The 24,694-nt window shown below is 53.9% G+C and overlaps 2 protein-coding genes across 7 annotated transcripts in view; one reads left to right on the plus strand and one right to left on the minus strand.

Annotated features, from left to right (window-relative positions):
- MEAF6 (MYST/Esa1 associated factor 6) overlaps positions 1-11,847 on the plus strand; it is a 32,727-nt gene extending 20,880 nt beyond the window's left edge. For 3 of the 6 annotated variants that reach the window (XR_003205160.2, XM_073902886.1, XM_025856388.2), the window contains 2 exons: positions 358-391; positions 897-1,184. Coding sequence is in view for 4 of the 6 variants with exons in the window: in XM_073902886.1 (XP_073758987.1) it covers positions 358-391; positions 897-905 (43 nt within the window). In the remaining 2 variants the exon portion in view is untranslated. Of the gene's footprint in view, positions 1-357; positions 392-896; positions 3,664-8,560; positions 9,084-11,710 lie in introns of those variants that run through there. The other 3 variants (XR_012381287.1, XM_073902887.1, XM_073902889.1) reach the window with 3 other exon arrangements.
- Positions 9,281-17,860, minus strand: ZC3H12A (zinc finger CCCH-type containing 12A). The gene is made up of 6 exons (XM_025856496.2): positions 17,728-17,860; positions 16,423-16,894; positions 12,092-12,231; positions 11,637-11,871; positions 10,966-11,072; positions 9,281-10,836 (listed from the first exon to the last, which is right to left on the minus strand). The coding sequence occupies exons 2-6, from the start codon at positions 16,812-16,814 to the stop codon at positions 9,962-9,964; spliced, it is 1,749 nt and encodes a 582-aa protein (XP_025712281.1). The 5' UTR covers positions 16,815-16,894; positions 17,728-17,860; the 3' UTR covers positions 9,281-9,961.
- Positions 17,861-24,694: the final 6,834 nt, after the last annotated feature.

Raw genomic sequence — 24,694 nt, forward strand, 5'->3', positions numbered from 1 at the left:
AGTGATTATCAGTGATATAGTTACAAAGCTAACACATTAACATAGAGCATGCCCTCTTAATCCAATCTCTTTAACGTATAGTTTTGAATAGTTTTAAAATTATATGGCTTTCATAACTGCTGTATATTTCTTTTTGTCATCTAAGTTTGCCTTGTGGCGAGAGTATCTGCTTATGTTTTTAAATACTTGCTTAATAATATCTGGGTAAACAACTAAATATGACATAGTCTAATGAAGAATGTGGGTTTTACTTAACCAAATAGTCTTTGTTATAGCTTGTGCCATATGCAGTAGCTGATTCCTGGCCCCTCTTTCTGTAAATTAAAATGCAAATATGTTTTATCTTTTCTATCGCAGGATTGATCTGAAGTTAAACAAAAAACCACGAGCTGTAAGTATCAGCCAGACCATTTCAGAGAGGCTGGTGATTTTGTAGATGATTAGAAAAATGTGTTCGTCTTCAGAGCTGAGTGTTCCTAATCTCAGGTTACAACTCTCATTTTAAAGGCTGGGAAGGGGGGTATCCGTTTGGATACACTATTATTTATATATATTTTATATTTATTTTTTATATTTGTATAGAGAGAAGGGTTACACATTTTTACTGGAGAAAAATTCCCTTTGATTAAAGAATGAATTGTTACTACTAGTTGTTTTTATTTTTGTTTTGTTTTTGATTGGTGAGCTCAGGGGACCTAACAAGGGCAGAACTGATGTTTTGGTCCCTCTGTGGACTTGGAAGACGGGATGTTTTCAGATGTGAAGTATTGTCTGTTGCATTTGAAGTAGAATCTTTGGCTATAGAGCAATCCCCTAGCAGGGTTGTTAATGAATTTCTTCTTAAGTTCCAACTAATGTTCTGAGAGTAAGTTGGGACTCTGTTTTTCTCTCTTTAGGACTATTAGAAGACTCATTAGTGCAGAAGCTTCCAGGCTGTAGAGCCCTGCTTCCCTCCTCCAACCTCACAAAGATACATATCCCTCACCTGAGTGCGCGGCCATCCACCTCTGCTTTCCCAGACCCAGTGCCTGTGACTCTGAATAGTCTGTTCTGAAACGTGGTGACAAGTCATTTCTGTAAGACCACATTGGATCATTTACTGTGTGTCATTTTTAGTAACAGAACTGCAAGAAGACCAAGACATGGTTATAATTCCAGCAAGCATTTCTCCCTTCTTGGAATGAATGTGTCCCCCCAAACTGGCTGGCACCAGCTTCATCTGTGATACCCATTGAGAAATGTTCTCTGGTTTTGTTTTATGCTGAAGGTAGAACATAGGTCACATTTCAGAGGGAGGCTGTAAATATTGGGCATTTTCTTATTTTGTTTGTGTTTTATTATTTTTCTATTGTTTTTACCATCTTCTTTTCTTTGGGGACTTTTTGTAATGCCGTTGTACAGCTCATACCTTCCTGCCGACATATCTGATCATCTGCTTCATGCAGTTGCCAGTATTCTTCACTGAAAATAATCTGGTTTACCATAAAGAAAATGGAGAACTTGGCTCTGTGTTTTTGCAGGGGGAAGGTAAAGAGGGTTTATTTAATAATTACCTATCTTAAATCTTTCTGCGTTGGAGGCAGTTTCATGTTCAAGGAACAGGAAAAGCTGAAAAACCTAAGTTTAAATCAATCCTTTTAAAATAGATATTTTTATTCTTTTATATAAATAAAATTTCGCAGGTGTTGACTTCTCATGCTTTACTTTTAAACTTGAGATTGTTTTTTCACTTATTTTATTTATTCGTAGTATCATGCCTTATGGAAATTTCTTCCTTTTTCCATTTTTCTTTCTTTGCTGGTATCTGCCTGATTAAACATTGCTCTGAAAATCATTAAGGCATATGGAAAGGCTCAACATTGCACCCAAAGCTGGTAACGTTACGGAGTTCTGGAGCAGAGGGAGAGATAAGATCTGCGAGAGCTGGCGATGCCCAGCAGACCCCCTTCCTCACAGGGCCGGCCAGGCTGGGGAACTTGCCGATTTGTTGAACTGTTACCTGCCTCTAGAGTGGTGCTCGATCTCGGCTGCTCATGGGAGTCATCTGGGAAGCCTAAGGACCTACTGATACCTGGGTCCCACCCCCAGAGACTCCAGCTGGGGGACAGTCTAGTGACTGGGATTTCCGTCCAAAGAGTCCCTGGGATTCTGATAAGAAGCCAGGTTGAGAACCACTGCATGAGGAGTGTTTGATTGAAATCCTATGTTGCGAATCAGTCTAGGGGTTAAGATTTGGGGCCCCATCTTTCCTTTGATGCTGTCTAGTCATAGTCCTTGACTTAGGCCCATATCTTTGTTAGAACAAATATGTTCCATTGTGATAATATTGGTAGAGCTGAATACGGATGGTGTCTGTTAGCAAAACGAGTCTACCTTGTCAGATGTGCAAAAGCTTTCACTCCTGTTCTCAAATAAACTTTTTTTTTTTTTTTTTTTTTGGACTCTGTGGCTAATTAGATGTCTTTGGTAGCAGAACTCTAATGTCAGGGTTTTTAAGAAAATAGTTTCTTATATTTAGATTGTTCCTTAAAAAAAGAGAAAAACAATTATAAAGCTAAAAACCATGGGGACCAGAAGACATCTCTTCCCTCCTTTGTCAGTTTCTCTCCTTTCCTGGGAGAGAGAAGTGGGGCTTCCTGTGGTCTCCGTGGCCTAGAGGAGAGCACACAGTAAACCTGAGAATATTTCTCTCATAGTTTGACATTTGCTTGAGATCTGGTGGGATTGCTCTTAAAAAGCTGTATTATGTAAAAACATACCTGTGTATATGAATACACACGTATGTCTATGATCATGGTTAGAGGTAGGCTGCTTGCTTTATACTTATTTTCTCTGTAAAGTTTTCAGTCATTGATTAAGGGACCTCCAAAGTTTTCCTGTAAGCTGGCCACAGACTGAGGATATTTAAGTCTCAAGAGACTGCTTATGTTCTCTAAATTGGGGAGGTTTAGGCAGAAACCCCAAGAGATGCCTACCATGCTTGTGATATTTGTCACTTTGGTTGTTAACTAAGTTTGTCTGACAAACTTACACGTGACCAGTGACCCTGCCAGAATGGCTGCCAGGACTCCTTCTAGGCAGGCCTTCACCTGATTATTGGGGTTGGGAATAGTATTTTGCTTTAGGCCTTTAGCCTTCTCATCTCCACAATGGGAAGAAGTTGTCCTTCGCTCCTGTTGGTGGTTATAAAACATTTAAAAAAATCCAGGCCCTTGGAAGTTCTATTTCATGTCTTCTTCTGGGACGATGGTTACTGTACATGGCTCCTAAGGGAGTCTTAAGTATGCTTGCTCTTCCAGGGGCTGAGGAAATCGTTTATTTTGTTGAAACTCCAAATGTTCTAAATAGCATCATACCCTGCAACGGAAGATGGAGAGCAGGGACAACCCGCAGAGGAGAAGACCAGCAGCACTGTGGGGCCAACGGGAGGGCCTGAGAGGGAAGGGCTGGTGTGGGCCAAGAGCACGGGCGTTCAGAGCTGCTGTCCGTGTCTTGGGGGCCTCTGGAGTGCTTTGAGAAATGGAGCCTTTGGGTGCTATAGAATAGTCTGTAAGTATCCTACAAGGAGGATTGTCGATACCTTGACCTGTGTGATGAATAAGGGAATGGAAACAAGTATTTAAATGGCCTAAATTTGAAAGGAGTAAATACGCTGTTCTGAAACACTGCGACTTAGTTTTTGCTTCTATTCTGACTTCTCTGCCCCTCGGCCTCGCTCCCAACTACTGAGACGTGACTGCGTGTAAAAATGCACGTCTGCAGCCCGCTGCCAGGGCCACTGCACGGGGGCCGAGTGGAGCGTGTGCGCGAGCGTGCAACTTTGTATACACGTCCTTCCCCGGGCTGCTGCCCTGCTTGGGGCCTGGGAAGGTGCCTGAGGAGAAGGCACTGGGCCTCTCATTCCTCTGTTCTTGTAAATGTTACCGTGTCTGAATTTTCCAAGTGAATTGGGTTCAGGATTGGAAACAATTTTCACTTTGGAACACTCCATCTGTAGAGTAAAAGTTTTCACTGCTAAGATGGGCTGTGGTGTTGATTCCGACCCCCGCTTCAGCGCAGGGCGGTGGTCCCCAAGGAGGAGGGTATGGAGGATGGCCCATGGCTTGGGAGGGGGTTGAGGGGGAACATATCAGGCCTTCAATTTGTATGTATTTTCTGACTTAGCCTTTTTTAGTTGTCACTTTGAATGTGTTATATAACATACATAAATATTCATTAGTACATGTAGATACTTGATAAATAAACGTTAGGTTGAACCACAAGCAGTTGCTGCACTTCAACCATTTTGATCTTCAGAACGGGCATTTATCCTGATTTAACAACATATATGTGTTGGGGGTGTGTACGCTCTCAGTGTTTACTGTTCGTGGACAAGAATAGCCTTTGGAGGCCCTAGCTGCTAGAACCCTCCTCAGATTCCCCACCCCCATAACTTATTTCTGTTCCTTAAGGAGGCGTTAAAAGATGCAATTTGAATAAATAATACATGCAAATGGCATATATTCAAATAGTATGGATGGGAGTATTACGGTCAATGAAAAAAATCAGTCCAGCCATCCCTCAGCACCCAGTTGTCCTTCCCAGAGGCGGTTCCTTGCGTGCCCTTCCAGAGGAGCTTTGAACACATACGAGCAGTATGCACACAGGCATGTGCCTGTTACAAAAATGGAAGCATACTTCTTTCACCTGTAATACAGCTTAGAAAGTGTGCCATAAACGCAGCTTAGAAACCTCACTTCTGTTGGCTAACTAACATTCCTTTATGTGCGCACACCACGATTTACTGAACCAGTCCTCTGCTGGTTGAATGGCACCAATGCTGTTTTGTCCTCTTTTGCCATTTTGGGCAGTGTTGTAGTGCCTTATATTTCGCAGATCTGATTCTTAGTGGTGGGCCTGCCGAGCCATATGGGATGTGTTAAAGGGTTAAAACATGGATCTCACTGTGACTTTATTGCCCAGATCACTTTTTAAATGTGAATACTTGTTTTTTCTCCCTTTCTATTCCTTCTTATTTCTCCAATTCCTGAGGACTTTTCTTGGGTAATTTGTTACCCATAACAGTTGGAATTTTCTGGAGCTTTCAGCTTTGCAAAAGGCAGGACTGATGCCTCTGATGTTGCTTTCTGGGGTGCAGCTGCAAATGCCAAGAATTCCCATTTTAGGGGCACCTGGCTGGCTCAGTCCATGGAATGTGTGACTCTTGATCTCCGGGTCAGGAGTTCAAGCTCCACACTGGGCGTAGAATCTTCCATTAAAAAAAAAAACCCAAAAAATAGGAAAGAAAAAATTCCCATTTTTGCCTTAACACTTACATATTACTCTCTTTAGAGTCTTGTTTTCAGATCCTATTGAAGATGCTTGTCTCTAGGCACTTCATTCAGGCCAGTGCTGACAGTTGTACCGGGAGGGGCCAGCAGGTGGCAGGCAGAGCCCCACAAGCACCCCTGGCCTTTAGTGGGGCTCTAATCTGGAGAGCCACAGGAATCAGAGCCCTTGGACCCTTCCCAGACCCAGCAACGTGCCCAACCCGGTGTGGGGTGGGGTGGGTTGCCTGATCTTTTTCTTCTACCTAGTTTTGCAGCTGTTTCTTAGATGGGTGAGCAATTTAATGTGGCCAGTACCTGCCTTGAGATGGCCTTCAAAAGGCCACATCCCAGGATGACAGCCTGGGGCCTCCTCCCCATCCAGGAACTAGCTGGAAGGATTTACATACCATGGCCTGGGATGGCCTGAGTTTCCTTAATGGTAGAGCTCTACTTCCTGTCTCTTCAGCCAAATCTCCCACACCCTTCCCATGAACAAGGAGGTCCCCAGAACAGGCTCTTACTCACCACCCTCTACTCCACCCACTCTGCTATGGTCTGGGGGTGGGGGGGGGGGATGAGCCAGAGATTTGAGAAGCCCTGGAGCAGAAGTGCTAGGGTCCCAGGACTGCCTTATTTGGGGGGCAGGAGCCTTTGGGGACCAGCAAGTCCTAGGGCGTGAGGTGCCAGCTACATCCCCCCCAACTCTGAGCTCTGTGCCCCACTGAACCCCAGTTTCTGGCAGAGACCTGCCCAGCCCCGCCTTCAGCACAGGGGTCCTGCCCTTCTGTGTAGGGCAGGAAGTGGCAGCAGTGGTGGTCAGCGGTGGCCTCTTCACAGTCACTGCCCCACACCGACCGCCCTGCAGGGGACCAGCAATGTTTGAGGGGTCAGCAGCACTGGGGACGTGGGGCCTGGGAGAGCCACTTCCCTGGAGCCTCGGAGCTCTCTGGCTCCTCGTTGAAATTCCCCAGACCTTTAGGGACCGCTGGGTTTTCCTCCGGCGAGTGAAGTGGGATGGGGACAGAGTGGGTGGGGACACCCACGGAAGGCAGTTTCATCCATGTGGGGCCAGTTCGTTCTCTGCCAGGGAGGCCAAGGTTTCTGTAGTCCCCCTGTACCCCCAGCACAGGGGTTAACCTCGCAAGAAGACTCGGGGTCAGGCCCCTGCTGGTGAGGGCCCCAGGGTGAGGTGGGGGCCCTGCGGGGGTTGGGGAGGGGCTGGCAGGAGGCCATCCTCTGGGAGCTCCCGAGGATCATTTCCCAACAGTGCAGGGATTTGCATACTCACAGGTTTCCCCATCAGCTTCTCGGCTCCTGGAACCAGGAAGGCAGAGGAGGAAAGGGCACGCAGGGCAACAGCCATCGGAGTCATCCCCTCAGCGCTGCGGTGGCTTGAAGTTGGCTCTCAGGCTCCGTTCCAGCCCTGCTGCCCTGGCCTTCCCTCGAGCCCGTGTGAACCTCGCACCTCTTCTCTGAGGCAGGCCAGGAAGCTGAGGCTCTAGGAGGGGGAGTTGTGCAGGGCCCCACAGCCAGGACTTCCCTCTCAGGCTGGCACCCCTCAAACTGAGGTATCTTCTAGTCAGTCTAGAGCCATATGCAGGGATCGTCCCTTGGGTAGGCGGGAAGAGCGAGACCCTGTGAGGGCAGGTGCTTCAGCGGGCCGGGCAGGAGGTGGTTGGGAGAACTTCTAGTTAAAACCCAAGTCCTGGGCATTGCGCCTGGCAGCCAGCTTGAGAGCGAGCCCCGGAGGAGCGGCTCCGGGTGCTGGAGGGCCGGTGGGGAAGCACAGCATGCGGGCGCAGGCCCACGGGGTCCCGGGCTAACTCGAGCCTCAGCAGGCGCCTGTCAGTGAGCCAGCGGGGGACAGACACGAGCCCCTCCAGGCCTGGACCTGCGCCCCACCGCCCACCTGCCTGGGGGACCCTCCCCCCACACCCCAAAAGCTCCACTCTGGTCAGGGGCCGAATCTAGGGACAGCTGGCTGGTGGGATGGGAAGAGGGGCACAGGCACCCTACTTCTTCCAGGCCATTCCCGAGGCCTCCGGGCCTTTCCATCCCACATGGGGTACAGACGGAGGGGGCTTGGTGGGTGCAGGGCCAAGGGCGCCCCCTGCCTCCTTCCCTCCCGGGCCTGAGAGTTGTTGCAAACCAGTATTGGGGGTCCTTCCTTCTTCCGGTGTGTGTAGAGCCAGGGCCCCAAACTCGAGGGCCTACACCAGCCTGCCCTCAGGCAAACCACTCAGCCTGGCTGCAGTCTGGTCTTTTAGCTTCCTGTCCCATAGAAACAAACGAAGACCCATAAATAGCCTTTTAATCTGGAATACAGTATTCTATTGGAGAAAATATTTTATAAGGAAGGCAATGACATTTCTTTGTGCAGATAAAACCTTCCAAGGAGGCTGGAAGCCAATGGGCATGGGGTACCTTGAAGAGCATGTGTGGGGGCTTCAAGATAACATTTGTGGAGATCGTTCCCATTTTGCGCCTGGGTCCCTGCTTTAAATGCCGGGTTCTAAAGAATGTTCAGGGTGGGGCACCTGGGTGGCGCAGTCGGTTGAGTGTCCGAGTTTGGATTTCAGCTCAGGCCCTGATCTCAGGGCTGGGAGCTCGAGCCCCGCGTTGGACTCCTCGCTCAGCAGGGAGTCTTGGACATTCTCTTTCTCCCTCTCCCAACTCGCTCTTATCTTTCCTTCTCGCTCTCTCAAAATAAATCTTTTTTAAAAAAAAGTTCAAGGTGGGGCGCCTGGGTGGCTCAGTTGGTTAAGTGACTGCCTTCGGTTCGGGTCATGATCCCAGAGTCCTGGGATCGAGTCCCACATCGGGCTCCCGGCTCAGCGGGGAGCCTGCTTTTCCCTCTGACCCTTTCCCCTCTCATGCTATTTCTCTCTCTCTCAAATAAATAAATAAAAAATCTTAAAAAAAAAAAAAGTTCAGGGTGAAGAACACAGTGGGGGCCCAGCATGCAGGGAGAGGGCCAATGTGGCATGCTGTGCAGGTGTTCTGTGGTAAAGCAGTTTCTAAAAAAAAAAAAAAAAAAAAATACTATAAAAGCTTCACAATAAGTACAGATTAGGTGAGATGTTCAGATATAGAATTATTAAATTATTAAAACTATTTTTTCCATTTTCTCTTGCTGATGGTGTTCAGGGATCATACGACAGCCCAGCTTTTCACTTAAAATCTGTAGCATTTATATCGCATTTTTTCATCTGAGAAAACTGTATATTCCTGCCTGGCTTCCTTCCTTCTAGGGGCCGCTGAGAAGGTAGAGATGGTGAGGTGAACACAGCCCACAGAGAGCACCACCAGAGGCCCTCTGATGAGCACTTACTATGTGCCAGGCATTGGGTCATGTGGTCAACATGCATACTCTCCCGTCCTCTCTACAATCCTGTAAGGTAGGTACCGTTATTATCCCTTCACAGATGAGGAAACAGAGGCCCAGAGAGGGGGAGTCACTTGCCCCAAGTGAATCCGGTGGCAGAGCTGGTTCCTGAGTTTGGGTCCAGGACCCCTAGCCTCCCGTGTGGAGGCTACCGCGGTGTCGCTTTTCCAGGCTGTTCTGCACCCCCTGCTCCACTCTGGTGGAGCTCCACGTCTAGAACATGGCAGTGCCTGGGAAGGTGGGGCCAGAGCTGAGCACCCAAGGGCTCCCGCACCACCTTCTCAACTATCCTGGAAGCCCTCTTAGCCAGATGGTTTTCTGTCCTCAGCTCTGGTCACAGGACGGAAAAGGGGAACAGCCCAATGCCGCCCCCTGCCCCCAAACCTTGCCACCCCTTGCCACCCCTCAGCCGCAGGACTTCAACTCCCCAACTTTCCCCCACCTCCTCTCAAGTCCTGGCCCACGGCCTCAGTAAGGAAGGCCCTGCCCCCAAGGGACTGAGCGCTTTGGGTCAGGTGCACACCTGCTGACCTTCCACTGCTCAAAGGCCGGCTCAACCCCCAAGTACAACCAAGACCATCATCTCTTAAAGGGGTCACATTGTACTTTACTGACATGTTAAAGGAGGCAAGGACTTACACTTAAAGTACTTAACATTCTACCTGTACACATACATACACGCGTCCCCACTCTTGCGGAAGGGAGAGGTGACTCGGAGCATAGAGGAAGGGGAAGAGAGGGTGGGGACAGAAGACCCTTGACCCCTGGTGGGGGCAAGCAGACAGGTGAACAGAGTGGGACAGAAGGTGGGTTATTAAGAAGCATCTTGCTTACTAACATGAAGCCTGGTGCCCTGCAAGAGCACCGATGAGGCCTCATTGGCGTACAGGAGGGGCCCTTGGAGGGCAGGCACACGGTGCCTAACTAGCCAGCCGAGGCCGGCATCCCAGGGACGGGGCGGAGGTGGGGGGCCGTGCACAGGGCCCCCAGCCCAGGCCTCTGCTCCCCACCGCCTCCCTCCCCGCCCTCTGAGAGAAAGGGGGGTTTGGGCTTCAGCCACGGACTGATGCCTTTACGGCAGCGTCTCCTTAAACTACAGATACAATGTGCATCAACAGGGCGATCGCTCCTGCCCCACTCAGCAGCCGGCTCCAGGCGCCGGGGGGCCAGAACCAATCCTACAGTTCTCTTTGGTTTGCGGGTTCCCTTCCCTACTTCAGTCCTCCCTCAGTCCAGCCTTGGGGGCGGCTGCCGCAGTACAGCCGGCTCACTCACTGGGGTGCCGGGGCTGGTAAGAAAGAATCTCCGCAGCTAGCCGCTGGGGGTCCAGGAGCTGCGGGAAGCGCCCCATCACAGCCTCTACCAGGTGTGGGGGGAAGACCCCACACAGCTTGGTGAACACGCTGGCTCGCTCCTTGGCTAGGCTGCCAGCCCCGCCCCATGGGCCCCTGTCAGCCCCCGGGCCTGGCACCTGCCGGTCCTGCAGGACTGGGGTGGGCGGGGGCAGCTGGTACGGCTCAGACCAGTACTCTCGAGGTGGAAAGGCAGCCGGCGGGGGGGCATAGTCAGCAGGGACACTGAAGTGGCCGGCACCCACGGCCCCTCCAAAGGCAGAGAAGGCCCGAGCGGCTGGGAGCTCGGCCCCATAGGGGCTGTAGCCGGCATAAGGGCCCCGAGGTGGGCCGGGCTCACCAGGGCCCCCTCCGCGAACTCCCCAGAGTTCGGACATCTGGCTCTCCAGGGAGCCGATGCCCGAGTCCAGACATTCTTGGGACGTGTATGGGAGAGACTCTGGCGTCTGTGGGAACCAGTCTGTGGGCCCAAAGCTGCTGCCACTGCCCCCACTAGGCGGGAGGCTCCTGCCGGCAGGGGCGAAGGGCTGTGTCAGAGCCTCTCGGTGCGGCCCTGGGGATGCCTGGGCTCCCAGCTTCTTCCCGTCCAGGCTGCAATGCTCATGCTCTGTGGGCCCAGGGCCGGGCTGGGACGAGGGTGAGGGCCTCTGGCCACTTCTGTCTTTGCCGGGGGCCCTGGAGGGGGGGAGGAGGGCATTGGCACGAAGCTCGTCAGCCACAGAGCGCTGCGGGCGGCTCGGCCGCTCCGGGTGGAAGAATCGGCACTTGATCCCGTAGGTGCATTTCCTCCCTGCAAGACAGTAAGGGGGTCTCTGGGCGGGGGGCTGCAGAACCGGGGCTGGGAGAGGGAAGGGGGTGGCACAGGAAACTCACAGTTGGGTGGTCTCCGTGAGGAAGAATCAGGGCCCAGGTGTCTTACCGTAGGGACATGGCTGCTTCCTGTGCTCTGCTGTGAGTGGCTTCTTGCGCAGGAAGTTGTCCAGGCTTGGCCCATGACGGCCCAAAGGGTCATCGGGGGGCATGAACCTGCAGAGGAGGTGGGAGGCGTGAAGGGAGCTTCCCAGTGCTGAGCAGGCAGGGGGGCTGGACAGCGAGCCTCACCAGGAGGAACGCCTCACCAGGAAGAACTGGGAGGGAGAGCAGCTCCTAAAACTGGTGATCATCCTGCAGGAAGGACATCCCTGGGCCCTCCGGGTGGGAATGCCCCAAGGGAGGGGAGGAGGCCCCAGCTGGAGGGGCCATCGGAGCAGCTTTCATGCTGGGAGCTCCGGAGGCAGTGGGAGGCCCGCAACCTGGAAATCTGAATCTAAGGCTGCACCCATCCACGGGCCACTGACCAGGGACTGAGTGCTGGGAACCACTGACCATATCCTATCACAGATGCTTCTGCCCCACCCACCACCCTGGCCCATCCTCAGCCTGACCCCACCCCTTCTACCTGGTGCCAGGTCCCTCTCGCTCTCAAAGCTGCCTGGAGGCAAGGCCGTGGCCCCAGCAGAGCTCCCCCTAGCCACCCCCCACACCCGAGGACACACCTGCCCCCCCCCGCCCCGCCCCCGGGGACCCCAGACCCGAGGGCCAGGACCGTACTTGTCATTAACGAAGGAATACATGAGCAGCCGCTCCTCAATGAAGCGCTTCCACTCCTGCCGCTCGCTCTGCAGGTCCCGGTATGTGTCATTGGAGACCACGACCCCGTCAGACTCAAAAGCCAGCTTCACGATGAAGCGGTCATCATAGCACACCACACGCTTGCCACCCACGCGCCGGGACGGGGTAAACACCAGGATCTTCTTCTTCTCCAGCTCCCGCAGGATGTGCTGGTCTGCAGAACAGCAGCAGGACAGGTCAGAGCCTGCCCTGGCCCAGGGGCTCGGAACCCCAGGCACCCTGAGGCAGGAAGGCGCTGAGCGCAGAGGAAGCTGGGAAAAGAAATGCTGGTCCCTGCTTGAGGCCTAGAAGTTGCTGGTCACACCCAAAGGGTCTCTCTTGGGGAGGAGCCCTGCTGGGGCAGGGAGACCACCCCCTCCAGAGGTGCCACCCACCTGTGATGGGCACATCGGGCCGAGGCTGCTCCTTCCTCCAGGATGGCACAAATACCGTGATGTCTGTGTGGCCCCGCTCCAGAAACCAGTTCACCGCCAGGAGGATGCCCCGGCAAGAGAACACCTCCTTATTCCCGTGGCTGGGAAGGAGAGGAGGGACAGGGTCAGCCTGCGAGGGTGGCTGGCCCACTCTCCCCTAGCCCCGAGCACAAGGGACTTGCTCTCTAGCCCCTGGCCTGGCCCGGGTGGCGGAGTGGCTGGGCTCAGCCCACTGCCCTCTGGCCCAAGGCCTGCATTCCCTGCTGGTTCCCACAGCGTCCGGGATGGCCTGACCAGGGACTTTCCCTGAGGTTCCATCTCCCGACAGTGAGGAGCCGCCCAGGAATCTGGCGGCACCCGCTCCCCATGTGGGGGAGGGTCAGGCTGCTTGCAACACACCTGGGGGTGGGGGAAAGGCTCCAGGAGCCTTCTGGTTCCTGCCCCACCCGGGGGTGCTAGGACCACAGGGACACAGACGTACACAGGCACACTGAGTCACCAGTCCTCGCTCGTCCGCTGGGCGGTGCTGTGGGTGGGGGTGGGAAGGGACAAGCCCCGGCTAACAGAAGAGAAACCAGATTGCTCTGGATTAAACATGGATTAAAGTTCAGTCCTACACAGGCCCCAGGGGCTGGGACTGAGGAGGGCGAAGGGGAAGGAGGCACAATCCATTGTCCCACAGGGGGCGGGCGGTGACAGAGTGGGAGAGGCACTCAGGAGCCTTTCGGTCTGAAAGTGAAAGAGCTTTTCCTCCCAAGACTGCCAATTCCCCCAAATGCCTGGACTGCCCTGTCCTCTCCTCACCCAGCTCAGGAGAGCAGGAGCTGAGGCAAGAAAGGCCATCTGGAAGCCACCTGGGGGACTCTCTCTGTTAGCAGGAGAGCTGGGAGGTGGGACATCCCCCTGCTGTGGTCTGATGGCTGGATGTCACCCCCTCCAAAGGTGGCTGGATCCAGAAGCAAGCCTGGACGGGCTGCTGGCTTGCTCTGGCTGTTTCCCTATCTGACAAATGGGACTGGCAGTCTATAGTCTCCTTAAGAAGGACCATGTCAGGGGCATCGCTTTCGTGTTTGCTTGAGGCCAGAGACAGTCCAGCAAAGTGGAGGTTCCAACTGGCTTCCTGGGAGGGCTAAGAGGGGGCCGGGGGCCACCAAGAAGCAGTGGGTGTTGTAGAAGGCCTCCAAGCCCAGGCTGGGGGCACTGGACGAGACCAGCTACAGCTCCCTCCCCAACAGCCCCTACCCCTCACTAACCCCTCCAGGAGCAGCTCAGACGCTTACATTTGGCAAATAAAACAAAATAAACGTTACACAAAAGAGGCAAGTCCATGGGCGACCACATCCTGTGGGTGGCTTTGGAGTGGGGGTGGTAGCTAGAGTCCCAAGAGAAGGTAGAGATGGGGGTGGGGCAGCTGGGGGGCACGGAGGCTGTCTGGGGGTGAGGCTCTGGGGCTCCCAATCTGAACGTCTCCATAAATTGTAGGGGAGGCAAAGTCCAGCTGAAGGCAGTGCTCATCCCCACCAGGTGGTGGGGCCTCCCCACCGTCCACCAGCCTGCCTATAATAAAAGTTAACATTTACTGAGATCCAGGAGCCAGGCCCTGATCTAAGTGCTTAGTACGGAATCACCAGCAAGCCTCTGAGGAGGGTCCTATCATTAAAGGCCCCTTTCCCCTTCATTCCCATGAGAAAACCAACCCACAGAGCACAACCAGTTGCAGCGATGGTGGAAGACAGACGCAGCCCAGAGCCTTTGCTAATAACCACCACCGGTGCTGATGCTCAGACAGGTACAAAGTACCAACCCTGGCGGTGGGGACAGATGGGGCTGAGTGGGCACCAAGCTCCTACTGGAGGCCAGATGAGTCCCACACCTGCTTTCTTCATCCTTACGAGGCCACAGTGAAGGAAACCAAGGATGCGCAACTCATCTACGGCTCCCGGGCTAGTGGGAAGAGACAGAACTTGAACCCACATCTGGGGCCCCTGGCTTGCCTTCCTAGTCCTTAATAGCAAGACCTGAAGTTTGTACAGCAGAAAGAAAGGCTCCCAAATCTGAGTCTGAACAAAGTGTTAAGAGGTAGGGGGCAGGCTGGAAACAGGAGACAAGGATGCATCTGGCCAACTCCGGCTCTTCCTCCAGCACCCACATGAAACAGCACTGCCTCTGAGAAGCCTTCCTGGACGGACCTTCCAGGATAGCTCAGATCCCTGGTTCCTCTTCAAATGCCCAGTGCTTCTCCTGTCACATTCCCGCCACCCCCGCTGGGCCTCTGCTGCCTCCCCACGACCAGGGGAATGTGATCATCCCCAGCTTGGCTCCCTGGCTCAGGTAAGCAGTCTGCACAAGCACCAACCGGACCCACATCTGTACACATGTGTGTATGTGCACATGTCCCATCCTAGGCCAGCATCTGCAAGCTCGGGGACTTAATCCAGGCTAGCGTACTGCCTCTGGGCATCAAAAACCTGGGCTGGGGACAAGTCTGCTCACAGCTGTCCTAGCCCCTAAAATACTCCATAGGCAGGTAGTGAGAGCCTTGCTCTTGGAAGGAGTTGAACCCACGAAGTAGTTCTGCAAGTCGAGCCAGGCCAGGAGTGCCTCTATTTAGAGCTAACTTTAGTCCCTCTTGCTGCAATGGAGGAAGCTCTGCTGGCACAGGAAAACCAGACATCCTCCCTCCCCCACCGCAGGCCTGTTTGCCCAGAAGGTCGCCTCTTCCCCGCCCCGCCCCCCCAGCCTGGCTAACTAGACATTGGCTAAGTTGTGTGAGGATGTAGGGGACTCCAGCTCAGCGGCTCCCACCCAAGGATAGAGGGCAGGGCCAGGCCAGGCTAGCCAGGTGGAGATCTGCCTGGGCTGCGCCCAGCTAGAGGAGAAAAATTCCCTTAGAAGGAAACAGAGGTGAATTTCCCCACGATTTGCATACGGTGGGGGCTGGCCTGTCTGCCCTTGGGGGGGAGGGGGCAGCAGGGCAGGAACCCAGCAGCAGCTGAGACAGGAAGTGTGAGGCTGGAATTCCCCTCCTGCTACTGCCCCAGCTCAGAAACCCCCCGCGGCTATGCCTCTCCAGGCCGGCTCTGCAGGCCACCCCCCCTCCTGCCCAGGCCCCTCCTCCTCCTGCCAGGATACAAACACACAGAGCACATGGCTGTCCCCGGGGAGGGGGGGGTGCGTGGGAGATGGTCAGCGCAGGCTGCCCCAGGCCAGCACAGCCTGCTCAAACCTCCAGGGGAAGAAGTCACTGACCTGCAGGGCTCCTGGGCCAGCTACAAGCTGCTGGAGCCAGAGAGGGGACCCCCCTCTCAAAGAAAAGGTTGTCACCAGCTGCCGACAGCATGCGGGAGCCAGCTTTACCCAACCACCCACCGACCCTCAACCCATTTCAGAGACAGGAAGACTGAGCTGGGCCAGGATCAGTCTGACAGCTGACTTGGCCCAGCTGGGTTGGGAGTGGGAAGGGCCAAGGGCATTGAAGCCTCAGGCAGCCCACCTGGGAGACCCTGGGGGGTCCCTAGGCCCAGTCTAGTCAAGGTGGCTTGGCTGAAGCAGAGGTGACCCAAGTCACAGCTGACCTGCCCACGCTCAACCCCCCCCCCCCCCCCCCCCGTCCCCCGCCCCCATGCCCCATGTAAGCCAGATCCCGGAGCTCACTCTTAGTCACAGTGACAAAGGTCCCAGTACCCGGGCCTGCTTCCTCAGGAGTCCAGGTCTGGCACAACAAGGCCTCAGGGGCCCCAGACCCCTAAGTAACAGTAGTAACAACTACTGCTTACTGAGCTTGTGTTTCTGTCCAGGCTCTGTGCCTCCGCTCCTCACAATGTCATCTGAGGAGGGGACTGATGAGAGAAAGCTCCAAGACATTAAGTGACTGGCTCCGACATGGACGAGCTGACCCCACAGTCTAATTCCTTACACCATACTGCCTCATGTTGCAGGAGAGGAACTGAGACTGAGTGATGGTCTTCAGGGAGAGATGAAGAGCCCAAGGTGAACATCAGAGACAGAAGGACCCAAGTTCACATCCCTGCTCTAACACTTACCAGTGGTGTGTGCCCACAGGCACATCTTTGAGCCCCTGTCCTCATCCCTAAAACATGCCTAACAAACCCACTTCCAAGAAGCCATAAGGATTAAGGGAGAGCCTCAATAAAGGGCTTTCCCTTCCTCTTGATCAGTCTGGGAGAACAGTTCAAACTCTTTCCTGAAGGCCCCTCTACCAGATAGGCACAGACACAAGGCCACCATTCTCCACCACAGGCCCTGGCCTTGGCCCTGGAAGTGACACGTACCTCATGGCCACGTTGCTCCCGTCGATGACCACAGGTCTCAGGTCACTGCCTTCCTTGTTCTCCTCTGGGGGTGAGGGCTCCAGGGTGGGTGCCTTGGGGGTGCCCCCACCCCGGGGAACCAGGGGGGGCTGAGCGCAGGGGTCCGGGGAGGCCTGGTGCTCCCGCTCGGCTGCTGACCCATGTTTGACCAGCTCGCCCAGCACTGTGTTGGTGTCGGCCTGCACCCCCAGTTTCTGCAGGACACTATGGATCTCAGCGGATGAGTAGCCTAGCTTCCGGAAGAAATCAACCTTCATCTGCAGCTCCACAGCCGATGTCTCCTCAGTGCTGGGCTCCTGAGCTGGCCTCGGGGTACCCTGGCAGCTGTGGCTGTCAAGTTCCCACAGACTCATGGTGGGGCTGACTTTCTGAGTGGACCTCTCTCCACCTGCCACTCACAGCTCAGACTGATGGAAGGCACCTGTCACAGCTCCTGTAGGACAACCGTAAGAATTAGAGATGGGAGTGGCTCTCTCCCACCCCTCTCCAGCCCCTACCCTACCCAACAGGTTGAGGCCACACTGGTGGCACCAGGCAAAACCATCTGCATGTGTCACCTCTCCTACCCTCTCAAAAGTTGTCCCAGCTAGGAGTCATCATTCCCACTTTATAAAGGATGAAACTGAGCCACAGACTTCAAGAACTTAAGGTCATCCAGCTGTTAGCTGGTGGTGCAAAGACTTGAACTTAGGCAGTCTGGCTCCGCCTCCTACCCCGCCCCCAGCCCCACGGCAACCCAGGGGACCCAGAACTCCTGGGAGGCCTCGCAGGACGTCGCCGCGCCCCCACAGCTGCGGGGCGGGGCTCTCAGATGGAAACCCGGGGCTGGAAGTGCGCTGGGGTGGGGGGGGAGGGGGTGCCGGGGGCTTCCCCGCTGAGGCCATCGCCTCCGCTCGCCCCGCGCTCCGAGCGCAGGCCCAGGAGGCGCAGGGCTCGCGGCCGGGCTCCCGGGCCGGGAAGGGGGAAGTTTCCGGGGTGACCCACCGGCGAGAAAAGTTGCTGGGAAACTCTGGTTGGCCGCCGGGCGCGGGTGACGCGGAGGCTGTCGCGGCCCCGAGCCCCGCGCTCTCTCGGCTCCCCTCTGGACCTTGGCCCCCCCGCCCAGGCTCCCCCAACTTGCGCTAAGTTGGAGGGGTTCCCGAGGACCGGCGAGATCGGAGGGGACCCGCCCCACGTCCCTCCCCTCCGGCCAGTCTCAGCCGGAGCCCTCCCCGCGCCGCCCGCCCTTCCCCGGGGCCCGCGCCCCCGCCCCGCCGCGCGCCTCACCCCGCCGAGCGCCAGCCGCGGCCCGCGGCGTCTCCATGGGGCCGAGTCCTGGGGGCGAGGCCGGTGGCGCCTTTATACGGAGCGGGCAGGTGGCGTTCGGCACCGTGACGCGGAAGCCGGGCAGGGGAGGCGGCAGCCGACCCAGGCGGTAGGGGGCGGAGCAGCCACCGCCCCTTCCTGCTCCGCCCCCGCACCGCCCCGCCCCGCGCCGCCCCGCCCCGCCCCGGCCTCCGGCCCCGCCCCCGCCCCCGCAGCTCGGACGCGCCGGGCCCGAAAGGGGGCAGGGACGTGCGGGGCCGCGGCCGCGGCGGTGGCGGTGGCGGTGGCGGTGGCGGTGGCGGCGGCGGCGGCGGCGCCCGACGTCTGCGGGACCGGAGCGCACCTCCCGGCAGGCGTCAGGGAGGCGCGGGCCGAGCCAGGTGCGCGCGGACTCACCGGGGTGCGCACGGCGATGCGAGGACCCGTACAGCCACGCACGTTCAGAGCTAGGAGCGCCTGCCAAGTACGCCCCGACTGACCCCCGTACAGTCACGGTCGCGCTGAGTGAATCAGGCACACAGAGGTCGGTCCACGCACCTTTGGAGGTAGGTCCTTAGTTGCAGAGACAGGCACCTTTCAGATTGAGCCAGAAACACTCAACAGGTACACCGTGACTGGAACAGGTACACGGAGGTGGGGCCGTGGTGAGGACACCCACCAGGATAGAAAAGTACAGTCAGGAAGTACACAGTGACCGAGGCGAAAAACCAGGCAAAGAGGCACGTTTACACCAATCACCATGAATGTTCACACAGCATTCTCTTGCACAGCTCACGGATGCACCCACCCCCGCCGTGAGGATGCTTTTAGGTCCCAGGTCAGTCATGGGCTCTCACTAGAGCACAGCACTTTGCATTATTTACCCGTGGGTTTAGGTGAGGAAGACAGATTGCTAGGCCCATTTTAACCTGGAGAAACTCAGAAAAGGTTTAATTGCCCCATCTGGAGAGGACTGGAACGGGGACCAGGAGCTTCCATTCCAGGGCACCAGAAGCCACCTTTGCCACTTTTGAAACCACCAGTGACCTAGGGCAGAGGGGAGACTTTTTGGTGAGAGGATGGGGCCTGACACCTGCCCTCAAGTGTGTGTGTGTGTGTGTTTAAAAGGGGAACACAAAACCCACAAGCTAGAGGACAAAGCCTCAGCAGTGTCACCAGCTCACTTTGAAGATGGGGAAACTGAGGCTCAGGGACCCAAAGCCCTCAAAACTGAGAGCTGACTGTGTACCAATACTTCACTTACATTTTCTCTGCCTTGTCATAGGCATGCATCCTATAAGGTAGGTGTTAGTGTAATAGCCAAAAAGTCTCATTGCTATACAGGTACAGCTTCCTGGATAATAGTAATAACAATAAAATATCCATGTGTCCACTAGCTAATTTAAAAACTAGGCCCATACTAGTACCTTTGAGACCCTCCACATGCCTTCCCTGCAGCCTCCTCCCCATCCCGAAAGACCACTTGCCCGAATTTTGTTTTAATTGTGCTAATCATTTCCTTGATTTTCTCTTAGTTTTACCACCTTGGTATACATCCCTAAATAATATATTGTTTAGTTTAGTTTTGCTTTTTTTGTGTGCAAATGGAATCGTTCTATAATTATGTGACTCCCTTTTTTCACATAGCATTTTTTTAAGATTTTATTTTTAAATAATCTCTACCCCCAACGTGGGGCTCAAACCCACCACCCCGAGATCAAGAGTCTCACATTCCACCGACTGCGCCAGCCAGGCGCCCCCAACACAGCATTGTTTTTTAAAATGCATTTCTATTGCTGGTGTACCTATAACTTATTTTACGATTGAATAATATTCCATTTTAGGAATATACTGCTAGTTATTTATACATTCTGTTATTGGGTGTTATTTCTGGGATTTGTTGTTTATTTACTTATGTAGCTATAACCAGGAGCGCGCATTGGAAATTCTCGTACCTATCTTAATGCGCTTGTAAAGTTGAAGCAACAAAAACTTCAGAAAGGTGAAGTCAGTTGCCCAGGGGCCCAGAGCTAGTGGAGCTGGGATTCACAGAGCTCTCTCTGAGGTATCCATCTCTAGTACCTGCCTGTTTTGAGAGGCCACAGAAGACCCAGGGAGGAGGGAGCGTGCATTTCTAGCCAGGCCTTGAAGCTGTTCCTCTGGACTTCCCTGACCCTGTCTACCCAAGTCCCTGCTTTGTTGCCTCTCAACTTTAAAGACCCCAAAGTGTTCCCTCCTATGTCCCTCAGGCATAGCAACCCCAGGGGCAGGCCAAGAAGAGAGGGAGAACAAGGCCCCTTCCCATGGGGGGCCCAGGGCTAGTCTTAGCTACTCTGGCTGAGCTCTGTGGATGCCATACCCCTGGTCTTCAGCACAACCCTTTTATAGTGAGGAAAAGCTCAGCAACATTAGGCATTTATTCATATTCATTGTAGGAACTACCTTTAAAAAAAAGAAAAGGAATTTATTTATTTGACAGAGAGAGACACAGCGAGAGAGGGAACACAAGCAGGGGGAGTGGCAGAGGGAGAAGCAGGCTCCCCTCTGAGCAGGGAGCCCGATGCGGGGGCTCAATCCCAGGACCCTGGGATCATGACCTGAGCCGAAGGCAGATGCTTAACGACTGAGCCACCCAGGTGCCCCAGGAACTACCTTTAAGATAGGAAAAATATGAAGAAAGAAGCCCAGGTTAATCATTGTAATGATGATAAGTCCACCACAGCGATAATACCTCACATTTACGGACTGCTCACTAGGCTGCCGGCACTGGGCCAGTGCTTTGCATCTGCTTATTCCTTGGCTGGGAGTGCCCTCCCCTCCTTCCCTCGGACTGCTGCCTGGCCAATTCCATTCATCTTTTTGATGATGTCACCTCCTCTGGGAGGCCCGCCCAGACTCTTCAAATGCGACTTTGCTTCCCTCCCCAGTGCTCCCTTGGCACATGGCCTGTGTCCCTACGTGCTGGATTGTGATCGCCTGCCTGGGACCTCCTCTGGGAGGTCCAGAGCTATCCCAGTTGTAGCCGGCAGGACCAGGTGATGAGTCACGCAGCTCTGTCCCCTCCCCAAGTGAGCTGAAGTCTCACTCTCTTCCGGCTCACGAAGGCGGCTCTTTCCTGAGAAGCTGACTCTTCTGCAGAATCCACGGCTGCTCCGGGGAACCCCTGCTCCATTTACAGCTGGATTTTGCAAACCTTGGCCCTAATTCCCAGGAGCACTCTGGGTGTAATGGTGCCCAGCCCATGCTTATCTGTCTTGGAGGCTGGGCTTGCCAGCTTCCTTCCTAGAGCTTGCCTGCTTTCTTGCCACCTGCCTGCACCTCCTGTGAGGTCTGCAGAGGTCTGCAGAGGTCCAGGACTGGTCACCCCCTTGGCGGGGGATGGGGGACCTGGAGCGAGAAAGGTTCCGGGAATTACCTTAGCCTTTGATGGCTCCACTGGGCCACTCAGACTGGGGAGGACACAGAAGCTAGGTCACCTCTGTAGGAAGGGTGGGCAAGCTGCCCCCAAGCCTTAGCAGAGTGGCCACCGAGGTTAAATTCATCAAGGACTTCTAGACGTGGAGAAAAGATCAGGTCCCTCCCATGTTTTGATGTTACTAGTATATATTTTTTAAATTATTTAAAAAAAATTTTTAAATTTAAGTAATCTCTACATGGGGCTTGAACTCACAACCCCGGGATCAAGACTCAAATGCTCCTCTGACTGAGCCAGCCAGACACCCCATCTCCTAGTATCTTTTAAAAAGATATCACGGTAGAGCTACAAAAAAATTGAGGTAGGTTTTAAACAGTAATTGAACAAAATAACTTTTTTCATCATGTATTCAAATGCAGTGGACTACTGACAGGATAGTAATTGGAGGATTGGTTTTAAAAATATGTATTATTTCCTTGGAGTAATGGCTGACTGTACCGCTGGGGCAAGGAAGAGGTGAGCCCAGAGCATCTGGTGGCACTGGAGTTGGAAAGCGCTCAAAACACAAAAGGATGGGTGTGTCAAAAGGACCCAGGAGCTAAATCACTCCAGTGGCCAAGCGGCAACAATTAGAGCAATAAAAGAAATAACGGAGTGTCTGGGACGCCTGGGTGGCTTAGTCTTTTGGCCATCTGCCTTCAGCTCAGGTCATGATCCCAGGGTCCTGGGATCGAGCCCCGCATCGGGCTCCCTGCTCCGTGGGGAGCCTGCTTCTCCCTCTCCCTCTGCTGCGGCTCTCTCTCTCTCTGTCAAATAAATAAAATCTTAAAAAAAAAGGAAAGAACAGAGTATTAGATTATAACCCAAAGTATAAAATATATATCCATGAGTCCACACTGGTAGAAATAAATTATTGCATAGATAGCTAACCAGGAAAGAAGAAATAAATCTTTACTGAAGAATTCCAAATAATCTTCATAGATTCTCCCTTCCAGGAGATGGAGCTTCATTATCCCCTCTGCTTCCCTTGACCTCGAATTAGACTTCTGACTTGCTTCTAAACAATAGAGCAGGAAGTGGGAAAACAGTAACCTTGCGGTGGAGAATTCTGGCTGACACCACCTTGACCAAGTGCTCAAGGTTAATATCACCAGGAGTGAGCGGAGTGGATATTGTGCACTCCCAATATATGTGATTTTCTTCCCCCAAGCCCATGACCCCGGAGAACCCCTCAGATGAACGCCAACTGAAGGACGTTTTACAAAACACTTGACTGGGAGTCCTCAAAACAGAAAGGGTTCTAAAAAGCATGGAGGGGCGCTTGGCTGGCTCAGTCGGTTAAGCATTCGACTCTTGATTTCGGCTCAGATCATGATCTCAGGGTCATGAGATCGAGCCCTGCGTCAGGCTCTGCACTCAATGTGAAGTCTGCTCGAGATGCTCTTCCTCTCCCTCTGCCCACCCCCCCAAATAAATAAATCTTCAAAAAAAATTAAAAGCATGGAAAGACAGAAACAGTCATAGCCCAGAGGACACTGGGAAACGTGCCAGGTGGATGCAGTGTGGTTCCCTGGCTTGGTTCCTGGATCAGAGCGAGCGTTGATGGAAAAGCTGGTTAAGTCCACAGAAGATCTGGACTTTAATAAAAGAGATGTACCAACGTTGTGTTGTTTGAGCTTTCACAAATGTGCCACTGTGGTGTGAGATGACAGATGACAACAATAGGGAAACAAATGGGGTGAGGCGTATGTGGGAACTCTGTACAATCTTTGTAATTCTTCTGTAAATCTAACATTAATTCCAAAAGTAAAAAGTTGATGTAAAAAAATCTAGGCATATATATATATATAGAACTTCATGGGCCTCAGAGGCGGTGTGTTTTGGCAAGGGGGCTGATGTCTTTGTTCGTTTCCATGGGTGTATATGTATACTGTGACCGAGTGTATTTCCATTTGGAGATCGTGTCCCAAGTCTACACTTGGGGCCTTTCGGTCTATGGGGCCCTGGCCAGATGGTCCTCCTGCCTCCCTTCCTCCCTAGATCACCCCCCACCCCACTCAGCTACCCCTGCTCCCTCTCTTCTGAACCTTGAATTCTGCTCACATTCTGCACGGTTAGAGCTGGAAAGCCCCAGAGAGACTCTACTAGCCTAGAATCTTTGTTTTATAGATGGGGAGACGGACAGGGAAAGGGACTTGCCCCTGGCCACACAGCGAGTTAATTTGGGCACAGCTGAGAATGGGACTGGCCGGGCTTTCTCCATCCCTGGCCTCTCTGGCCCCATTTGCTTCAGACCTGAGGTTCAGACCCACACAAGTGCTCGGAAGTCCTGGTGACTCACTTAGGGACTAGATCAGGGCAATGCCTAACCCGAAGGAATGGTCGCATCTCAAGTGTCTGTTAAAGGGGGTGGGTGCGGCAGCAGTTTGCCCTTTGGCCCCACTGTGCCTCCCTTACCCGGTGAACCCCACCTGGTTTTGGAGATCTGGGAAGACCTGGAAGCTGAAGGGAGGTGGAAGGGTGAGTCTGCCTGCTCCTGCCCCAGAGCTACTGCACTCAAGGGGCCAGAGAGAAATCTGTAAAGCCTGAAGGGTGTGCACAGGGGTTGGGTCCCCAGTTTTGGGTTGAACACTCCCTAATCTACACTGGGGAACACAACTTTGGTGATATCCTTGGAGCTGCCAGAGAGGCCTCTGGGCTTCCCTAAGGCTTGGAGAGTAAGGGCTGGGCCAAGGTGGCCTTGCTGCAGAGTGTGCTGGGCTGGACACTCATGCCTTCTGCCCTGGACCCCCACGGCCCCCTACACTATGTTCCCACACTTAACTGTGATGGTCTGGGACCCCATTGTCTCCCCACCTAACTGTGGCTCCCCAGGATGGGATTTGGCACGCACAGATGTGGATAAATGCATGGTGAGTCAATGTGTGAGTGAGCCCGAGCGGTTCCAGGTATGTTTTGCTCTGGGCATCTCTGTTGTACCCTCTTTGCCAAGCACAGCTCATAAATGTCCCCTTGTGTCTGAAAAGGGCAGTCATAGGCCTGGACAGTCACAGGCCTCTCCAACTGAGCCACCTGTGAAGGTTCAGTTGGGAGTGGAGAACTGGAAGCTGGACGTGGATGAACTTGCATCTAGGCCAGGTCTAACCACAGAGTCAGGAGCTTGCTGCTAGCTGTGCAGACGTCAGCTCACGTGGTTAGCATGCCCGCCCACACACGGGGTTGTCATCTCCACCAGCTCACAAGATCCCAGAGGTCACTAGTGTGCAGCTCACATGCGGGTCAGAAGTTGTGATGGGCTGTTTGAGACATCACTGGCCGATAAACATGCGGCAGGAAGCTTGCTGGTGGTCTCCATAGTGCCCTTGCCCGATTCCCCCTCCTAACAGTACTGGGAATTTCCCAGCCATGTGATCTGGCCAGAAATGACCCCATTCCAAGGCAGGGCCTAACCGGCTTAAGCAAGTCAGAATATCTCATCCTCTAGGCTCTAGTAATTGGTCAGGAAAAGGCACATGCCCCAAATCAGGCCAATCA

This window comes from Callorhinus ursinus, unplaced genomic scaffold, assembly GCF_003265705.2.
Source record: "Callorhinus ursinus isolate GAN/ISIS: 27379988/994484 unplaced genomic scaffold, GSC_fseal_2.0 scaffold18, whole genome shotgun sequence".
Lineage (NCBI taxonomy): Eukaryota > Metazoa > Chordata > Mammalia > Carnivora > Otariidae > Callorhinus > Callorhinus ursinus.

What these genes read in the sequence shown, in the direction of transcription:
- ZC3H12A (XM_025856496.2), bottom strand. Translation starts at nt 16,814, where the DNA reads ATGAGTCTGTGGGAACTTGACAGCCACAGCTGCCAGGGTACCCCGAGG. An exon ending in GCCCGATGTGCCCATCACAG is followed by an intron (nt 11,872 to 12,091) that starts GTGGGTGGCACC and finishes GCTGTTCTGCAG; the next exon opens with ACCAGCACATCCTGCGGGAG. An exon ending in GAAGCAGCCATGTCCCTACG is followed by an intron (nt 10,837 to 10,965) that starts GTAAGACACCTG and finishes ACTGTCTTGCAG; the next exon opens with GGAGGAAATGCACCTACGGG.